The sequence below is a fragment of the Castanea sativa genome, chromosome 8, assembly GCF_040712315.1.
Source record: "Castanea sativa cultivar Marrone di Chiusa Pesio chromosome 8, ASM4071231v1".
Classification (NCBI taxonomy): Eukaryota; Viridiplantae; Streptophyta; class Magnoliopsida; order Fagales; family Fagaceae; genus Castanea; species Castanea sativa.
The window spans coordinates 27,715,350-27,724,889 of NC_134020.1; the positions used below are offsets into that span (position 1 = coordinate 27,715,350).

General features: G+C 39.1%; 2 protein-coding genes across 2 annotated transcripts; both read right to left on the reverse strand.

Moving 5' to 3' along the window:
* Positions 1-4,891: 4,891 nt before the first annotated feature.
* Positions 4,892-5,785, reverse strand: LOC142606117 (uncharacterized). Its single transcript, XM_075777517.1, has 3 exons — positions 5,520-5,785; positions 5,162-5,396; positions 4,892-5,041 (listed from the first exon to the last, which is right to left on the reverse strand). Exons 1-3 carry the CDS (start codon positions 5,783-5,785, stop codon positions 4,892-4,894), a joined length of 651 nt encoding a protein of 216 aa, XP_075633632.1.
* A 1,270-nt stretch (positions 5,786-7,055) lies between these two features.
* Positions 7,056-8,960, reverse strand: LOC142606119 (uncharacterized). Its single transcript, XM_075777518.1, has 2 exons — positions 7,937-8,960; positions 7,056-7,585 (listed from the first exon to the last, which is right to left on the reverse strand). Exons 1-2 carry the CDS (start codon positions 8,958-8,960, stop codon positions 7,056-7,058), a joined length of 1,554 nt encoding a protein of 517 aa, XP_075633633.1.
* Positions 8,961-9,540: the final 580 nt, after the last annotated feature.

Below are 9,540 nucleotides of genomic sequence, written 5' to 3' on the forward strand. Positions count from 1 at the left end.
TGTAAAATCATTAAAGAGAAAGTTTCCTTCTACTAGTGATGCATATCTATGGCGCTTGCGTTTAGGTCATATTAATTCAAATAGGATTCAAAGACTAATCAAAGATGGACTTTTATAGCCTATGGACTTTGATGGTTTTCCAGTTTGCGAATCTTGTTTGGAAGGTAAAATGACCAAACGGCCTTTTAATGCAAAGGGTAGAAGAGCCCAAGATTTGCTAGAACTAGTACATTCAGATGTATGTGGTTCTATGTCAATCCAAGCAAGAGATGGCTATGAGTATTTCATTACTTTCACTGATGATTGCTCTAGATTTGGTTATGTGTACCTAATGAAACGGAAGTCCGAAACCTTTGAAAAGTTCAAAGAGTTTAGGACTGAAGTTGAGAATCAATTGGGTAAACACATAAAGGTCATTCGATCTGATTGAGGTGGTGAATACCTTCTTGGAGACTTCAAGGATTACTTGACTGAAAATGGGATTATATCCCAGTTGACTGCACTTGGAACTCCACAATAAAATGGTGTAGCAAAAAGAAGGAATAGGACTCTTTTAGATATGGTTAGGTCCATGTTGAGTTATTCGACTCTACCAATTTCTTTTTGGGGATATGCCTTAAATACTGCAATGTATCTTTTGAATTTAGTACCTTTAAAGTCTATTCCTAAAACACTTGTAGAGTTGTGGAATGGGTGTAAGCCTAGTATGAGACATCTCCACATTTGGGGTTGTCAAGCACATGTGTTGAAAGGAAAGTCTGACAAGTTACAATCTAAAACAGAAGTGGTATTTTTTGTAGGGTATCCAAAAGGAACAGTTGGAGGTTTATTCTATGGTCATGAGGATAATAAAGTGTTTGTTAGCACAAATGCCAAATTCTTGAAAAATGACTATATGAATAATTTTACTCCTAGAAGTAGAGTTGTCTTAGTTGAAATGAATAAACTTGTAGTTGAACAACCAATGGATGAAACTAGGGATGATGTGGCTGTATTAGATACACCATAAGATACTACTCATAAGATGTCTAGTACATAGGTGCCTCGTCGTAGTGGGAGAATTGTTCGACCTCCTGTGAGATTTATAGGTTTGGGAGAAACTTATGAAGCTATCCCAGAAGAGGCTGAATCGGATCCTTACACTTATGATGAAGTAATCAATGATATAGATGCACATCATTGGATCCAAGCTAAGAAATCTAAATTGGATTCTATATATTCCAATCATGTATGGGATCTTGTAAAGGCGTCTAACGGTATTAAACCTGTTAGTTGCAAATGGGTTTACAAGAGGAAGAGAGAGATAGATGGAAATGTTGAAATCTTTAAAGCAAGACTAGTGGCGAAAGGGTATACACAAAAAAGAAGGTATTGATTATGATGAAACTTTTTCGCCAGTAGCCATGCTTAAATCTATCAGAATTTTCTTATCCATTGCTACTCATTATGATTATGAGATTTGACAAATGGATGTCAAGATTGCATTTCTTAATAGCAATCTTGAAGAAGAAATATACATGTTGCAATCGGAAGGTTTCGTAGCAAAGAACCAAGAGCATATGGTATGCAAGTTGAAAAGGTTCATTTATGGACTTAAGCAAGCATCTAGGTCATGGAACATCAGATTTGATCAAGCAATCAAGTCATTTGATTTTGAACAAAATCTTAATAAACCATGTGTGTACAAAAAACATTGAGACAAAGTAGTAATGTTCCTAGTGCTTTATGTTGATGATATTCTACTCATTGGGAATGATGTAGGGGTAATGTCATCGGTTAAAGTTTGGTTGTCAAGCCAATTTGATATAAAGGACTTGGGTGAGGCTAACTTTATTCTAGGGATCAAGCTTTGGCGAGATCGCAAGAATAAGATGTTAGGCTTATCACAAGCTGGATATATAGATAAGGTTCTAGAACGGTTTAGCATGCAAAACTCCAAGAAAGGATTGCTTCCTTTTAGACATGGAGTTCCTTTGTCTGATTAACAAAGGCCTAAGACTCAAGAGGAAGAAAATATGATGAAACAAGTTCCTTATGCTTCTGCAGTGGGAAGTCTCATGTATGCCATGCTTTGCAGTAGACTAGATATTTTTTATTCAGTTGGCATGGTTAGCCGATATCAATCAAATTCAGGACCAAAACATTTACAAGTTGTAAAGCATATTCTCAAGTATCTACGGAGAATGAGAGATTATATGCTTGTTTACCATAGTGAGGATTTGATTCCCATTGGCTATACAGATTCAGACTTTCAGTCAGATCTAGATTTCAGAAAATCCACTTCAAGATATGTTTTCACCTTAGGAGGTGGAGCCATAACTTGGAGGAGTGTTAAGCAATCTTGTATTGCAGACTCCACCATGGAAGCTGAGTACGTTGCTGCTTGTGAAGCAGCAAAGGAAGCTGTTTGGCTCAAGAAATTCCTTTCTGATCTTAGTGTTATGAGAATGGAGCAAGTTTCTATCACATTGTTTTGCGACAATAGTGGAGCGGTTGCATAATCGAAAGATCCAAGGAATCACAAGAAAGGAAAGCACAATGAGAGGAAGTACCACATCATTTGAGACATTGTTGCTCGTGGAGATGTTGTGGTAGCAAAGATTGAAAGTGCAAATAATTTAGCAGATCCTTTTACCAAAGCCTTGCCTCAAAGGACTTTCGAGTCACATTTGGAGGGAATGAGAGCTATATTAGTGCATAATAGTCTTTAGGGCAAATGGGAGATTGTTAGGATGTGTACCCTTAAATCCTATTGTATGATGCTATGTATGACATTATGTATGACTTAATGTTGTGTTTAATAAAGTTGTTTTATTATTATCTAAAATTATGGTAACATGAATATTGAGACATTATCATATAGTCCATGAGATACATAGTATGTGATTTATGTGATTTAGTCATAGAAGATATAAGTCACAAGTTCTTTGTAAACTCAGAATTTATAGTTCATAGTCGATGATGAAATTGGGCATTTCATCTGCGAAGACTATAACGTATCAACTAAGATGATTTGTCTTGATCATGGAAGTGGAGACTTCTAGTTGATATGTTGATACATTTTAAGTGCTAAGACATATTGGACTGGACCGCTGTGAGATTTATTATTCTCCTAACGACTGTCAAATGAATAATAAATCTCACGACTTCTATTTGCATGAACTCTTAATCCTGAGAGAATAATGGACCTGATCATGACGTGTAGATTGCTTAGATATATCAGGAGTGAGATCTAAAGTAACGGTCAAAATCTCAGTATGCTGGGCAGCCACATTTAGTGTTGATGGAACATATATTCTTAAGATGGAATTCATAATCTCTTATCGGAGATATAAAATTTTCGTTTGAGATAAGTTTAATGGGTTCAGCTATTCAGAGTGTTAGGCCTAACCACTTTGATAAGAAATTACTAAAGTATATATTTATGAAATTGGATTTCATAAATATATAGTGAATAACTTTAAAGAATTAAACCGGGTACTCAAGGATAAGATGTAGTAATTTACAAAGTGGCAGACTACATTCATGACTTTGTGTTACTACGAATATTTTATGAAGAGATTGTATGTATAATAAAGTCTTGGGATATAATTTATTAATAGGGCCTAGAGTGCAATTATATTTATATAGTGGTATTAAATATAATTAATGGTAACTTTGGACTTGTTAAGAGTTGACGGAAAAGCCCAAGGCCCATTGGAGCTAGTGTCTTATTGGTCCCTTTTGATTCCACTCCAAGCCACACACTAAAGCCCAATTAGAAAGGCCCAATAGGTCAGCCCAATTAGATAATCAGTTAGTTATAAAGGGAGAAACATACAAAATTTTTATTAAGAAAATAAGAAATGGTGTGTATGTGAAAGTGAGACACATTTTCATTCTCCCTTTGAAAACTGATTGAAAGACCACACATCTTGGGCGTAAAGTGGAATTGGAGTGAAGATTAAAAGTGTTCCCAAGTGCTTCTAATCTTTGTTTTGAATTTATCCACACCAAGGTACGCTATTTTGTTCTTAAATTCTGAAATTTACATAGTGCACGTTATTAATCATGAATGAAATAGATCCTTATTTGTTGCTTCCGCTATGTGTTTTGTATGAGATACAAAACCAGTTTGTTCCAACAATCATGTACCCTTAGAGTGCTATAGTGGGCAGTTTAAACTCTTACCGAGGAGCATTTCCCGATTTTCAAGCATAGAAGCGTTTGAGGAACTTCCCATTGATGGGGCCGATCCTTACACCCTCTTGATCAATCAACTTGTAAGCTCCATTGGTGTAGACTTCTTGCATAACATAAGGTCCATCCCATTTTGAAGTGAACTTATTGGCTGTACGATGAGTCGTGATGATAGGTCTTCGAACAACGAGGACTAAGTCACCCACTTGGAAGGATCGTGGTTTAACTCTTTTATTAAATGCACTTGACAGACGAGCTGGATATCACTCAAGGCATTGTTGGGCCTCAAGCCTTCTCTCATCTAGTGCCTCTAGCTCTTGTAATCTGAGCTTGGTGTTTTCCTCTTCAGTTAACCCTTCTTGAACGGTGATCCGTAGTGATGGGATCTAGCGTTATAGGGGGAGGACAGCTTCTACTCCATAAACCAAAGAATATGGGGTTGCTTGAGTGGGCGTTCGAAATGTTGTTCGATATGCCAATAATGCTTCTCTAATCTTTTCATGCCAGTCTCGCTTAGTCTTGGATACCACTTTCTTTAACAAACTGCCAAGAGTTTTGTTAAAGGCTTCGGCTAATCCATTCGCTGGGGCATTGTACATAGAGGAGTTGTACTGTTTAAATGAAAATTTCTTGCATAGCTCCGTCATCAGCCTATTGTGAAACGGTTTGCCATTATCAGTTATGATATACCGAGGGACACCATACCGATAGATCAAGTGAGTTCGAATGAAATTGACCACCGTTTCTTCTTCACTTCCTTAAGAGGCACAGCTTCTGTCCATTTCGAGAAGTAATCAGTTGCAGCCAAGATGTACAAATGGCCACTGGATGATTCTGGTAATGGTCCTATTGCGTCAAGCCCCTATGCATCAAAAGGCCAAGAAGCTACAGTTAGGTGTAAAGGTTCTAGTGGCTGATGGATGAAGTTTGCATGATATTAACAAGCCTCACACCTCTTAGCATACTCCATGGAGTCTTGCACCATCGTGGGCCAATAGTAACTCATTCGTTTGATCCTGTAGTGTAACTTAGGACCCAATTGATATGCGCCGCATATTCCAGAATGAGCCTCTTCTAAGGCTTGTTTAGCCTTATTCTCTCCTAAGCAACGGAGAAACAATCCATCAAATGAACGGTGGAAGAGAGTGTCCTTATAGTAAATGAATCGAGCAGCCCTTCGCTGAACTTTAGTCTTGTTGCGTTTATCATCCAGGAGTCTTCCATGTTAAAGGTATTCAATGATCATTTGTCGCCAATCTTCTTTTTCAACAAAGCATATAGAAATGATGTTGGCTTGCTCTTCTTCCTCTTCTTTTTCAACCATGAGAGGTACCACCCACCTTTGGGAAATAGCAACCTTCGTTGTCTCTTCTTGGGATAATGCTATGGCGGTAGCTAAATGAGCTAAAGCATCAGCTTGTCTATTTTCCTTCCTTGGTATATGCTCTAATGTGATGGCCTCAAAATTCGCTAGCAACTTCTTCGCGTATTTGCAATAGGGGATGAGGTCTTCTTTCTTGATGTCATATTGCTCTAAGATTTGGCTGATAATTAATTTGGAATCCCCAAAGATCTTAAGTTGTGATATGCCCATCTCAATGGCCATTTTTAGGCCAATAGTTAATGCTTGATATTAGGCTATGTTTTTAGAGCAAAGTTCACTTAATGAGAATAAGCATAGAAGTATTTGTCATTGTGGAGAAACAAACACTACACCTGCCCCCGCTCTTTCTCAACGTGCACCCCCATCGAAAAACATCGTCCGCGGTGGCATTACTTCAATGTAGAACACGTCTTCATCTGGGAAATCATCAGAGAACTCCCAATCAGAGGGAACTGGGTGATCAACTAAGAAATCTGCCAATGCTTGTCCTTTAACGGCTTTTTGTGGAATGTAAGCAAGGTCATATTGTTGTAGCAGGACTGCCGATCGAGCTATATGACCTGAAACCACTGGCCTGGAGAGGACATATTTGATCGGGTCTGCCTTTGCTATCAAATGGACCGTATATGCTTGCATGTAGTGTTTCAATTTGTCTATGGCAAAGAAAAGAGCAAGACACATCTTTTCAATAGGAGAATAATTTAATTCAGCCCCATTAAAAGTTCGGCTCAAATAATAAAGGGCTCTTTCCTTCCCTTCCTTATTTTCTTGCGCCACAAGAGCACCTAGAGACCTTTCTTGTGCTGCAATGTACAACACTAGAGGCTTTCCTGGGATAGAAGCACCTAAAACTGGAGGAATAAGTAGGTATCTTTTTATGCTTGTAAAAGCGTTACTACAAGCCTCATCCCATTTGAAGTGTACATCCTTCTTCATCAACCTATTGAAAGGTTGACATCGACCAGCCAAGTTCGAGATAAATTGTCGTATGTAGGCAAGTCTTCCTTGCAAGCCCCTAAGTTCTCGCAGATTCTTGGGCTCTGGCATTTTCTGGATCGCTTCAATTTTGGACTGGTCGATTTCAATGCCGTGATGCCTCATAATGAAACCAAGGAAATTCTCGATGTTACGCCAAAAGTGCATTTGAAGGGGTTCATTTTAAGCTGATACTTTCTTAGGTGGTTGAACAAAGATCGTAGATCTGCCAGATGGTCTTCCCTCCCTTTTGTTTTAGCCACCAGATCATCGACGTAATACTCCACGTATTTATGAAGTACATTATCAAAGATCTTTTGTCCCAAAGGCATTACTTTGTAGCAGTAAATGCCCTTAGGAGTACGAAAAGCTGTAAGCTCTTCATCCTTAGGATTCATTCAAATTTGATTGTAACGTGAAGAACCATCCATGAAAGATAAACCTTCATGACCAGTAGTGGCGTCAACCATGACCTCAGTGATGGGCAATGGAAAATCATCCTTGGGGCACGCATTGTTCAAATCACGGAAGTCAACGCACACCCTGATTTGTCCATTCTTTTTTTGATAGGGACAATGTTAGCAATCCACTCCGGGTACTGTACTTCACGAATGAAGCCCGCCTCAATTAGCTTATTAACCTCGGTTTCTATTTGAGGAATAAGCTTCGGCCGAAAGCATCTTTGAGCTTGTTTGACTGGGCACACGCCTTTCTTTATTACCAAATGGTGTAGAGCAATACTTGGATTAAATCCAGGCATTTCTTTGTAAGTCCAAGCAAACACATCTTTATATTCTACTAGGAGCTTAAGGTATCCTTCTTCTTCTTCAGGGGTAAGAAGCGCACTGATGAAAGTTGGTCGGGACTCTTCGGTAGTTCCTAAATTGATCTCTTTAAGTTCATCAACTGTAGCCTGTCCTTCGTCTTCCAAAGCCGAAGGAGCTTCATCAACTTCTTCATTGGTTGCTTCGACATCTGAAAGTGTACCTTCTTCTACTGTAATATGAAACGAAGATGATGCTTCTTCAATTTGGTCATTGCGGACAACTGATTATCTTGTGTGTACAACCGTTTGCCTTTTGACTTTAACAGATCCTTCGGTGTTGATGTCTAGGGTAGAGTTACGTTTCATGTGTGAAGGAATGCTACTGCAGATCCCATCATTAGCTTTCTCCTCCCCTTGAACATCAAAGTTTATGGAATTTTAAGAACAGCTATTGACAAGCCCTTTTATTGCCCCTAATCGAACAAAGACTGATCTATAAGCAAGAGTGTCCCGATTTTGTGTTAAGCAAGTTCTAGTTAACCTGTCGAACACTGTGATTCATGACGATGGGGCATCGATGCGATCGAACACTAAGACACGCGATGCAAAGTGATCTTTCCTTCGATTCGAACTTTTGCCGACCTCCACTGTGATGTATTGGGAACTTGAAGCATTGCTTCTTTTCTTGATCCATATTTGAGCCGGTTGTTCTGGAGTATAACCTAATCCGATCTTTGGGATAGGAATTTCATGTCCTTCAAGCCGCACTCTCCTTTGTGTTTTGCTGAGGCCGTGCACCTTCTCCCCGATGACTTCTGGGATTAGTTTCCCTAGGTCCCCTTGTTTTGAGAAATCATAGCCTACTTTGGCTAAAAGCCTATATGCCTTTTGGTCGAACCATTCTTTCGTCCGTTCACTTGGAAGAATACTGTGTTCTATCCAACTTTGCGAAGACCTCATGAATCCATTTAATGGTTTCGAGGGCAAAGGGTTTGTGGATGAAGTTAAAGGCATAGTATGATTTTCCTTCAATATGGCTACATCCTCCATCGTGAGCTTCGTAGGAGGCCTTCCCTTGTTTACAATAGATTGAAGGCATTCTGTGAATGGTGATTGTCCTTTCTTGCGGCATGATAATGGTACATAACAAAGAAATGGAGGATTGTCAGAAGGCGTTGAAATCTTTTGTCCCCCTGAATTACTGGTAGATCCACTAGAATGGTTATCTCCTTCTTTTGGGGAAGGAGTATCCTTTCCAATGATGAATCTAACATGCTTCTTTTCATTTTGCTTGCTCTCTATGGGCGGGATCTCAACTGGGAGAACTTCATTAGGAACGTCATCTTCTACATAGAATTTTGCGTCAGCAAAGTGAGCTTCGGTCTTAGTAAAAGGTTTTAAGTTGGCATTGACCTTTTTTCCTCCACCTTGAATGTACTTGAAACATTGATGAGAAGTTGACGGCACTATTCCGTTCTCGTGGATCCATGGACATCCCAACAACATGTTGTAGGTTGTCTTGGCATCAATAACATGAAACAAAACATTGCTTGTCAATTCTCCAATGATTAGTTCCAAGTGTATCATACCAATTGCGCGTTTTCCTACTTGGTTAAAACCTTGAATGACCAAACGACTATGCGATAACTCCTCCATAGTAAGACCAAGTCGTCTCATCATTATTTTTGGTAGTATATTAACAGCTGAACCTCCATCAATGAGAATACGATAGATCTTTTGTTCACGTGCATAACCAGAGACATAAAGTGGACGATTGTGGGGTAGAGCCTAACAACAGATCCTTGTCAATGAAAGTTATGTCTAGGGAGCACACACAACACTCTTGGGTTTGTTAAAGCACGTTGGCATAAAGAGTGCACATCTCCAGTTTTTCAAGAGCTTGGGTGAGCACCTCCTTCGGTGAGGTGGAGGACTGTAAGGGTTCAACTTCATCATCTTGAGATTGGAGTTTCTCCAAAGTCTCATTTGGTCCATCATGGTCGATATCCTTCTCTTCATCATGAATTTCATAGCAAGAGATTGTGTGAACGGCTTCTGTTGAGTCTTTTGAAAGAATTTTCTGGGGAAGAATTCTTCTAATGTGATGAGATTTCGAAGCTTTTGGGTTTGTGCAGAATCGTCATGCATTTTTATGCCCAATCTTTCTTGCCTTTTATCACTCCTTCCTCTTGATCGTAGCTGAATCAAGTTTTGTGCTCTTTTGGACTCTTGGTTG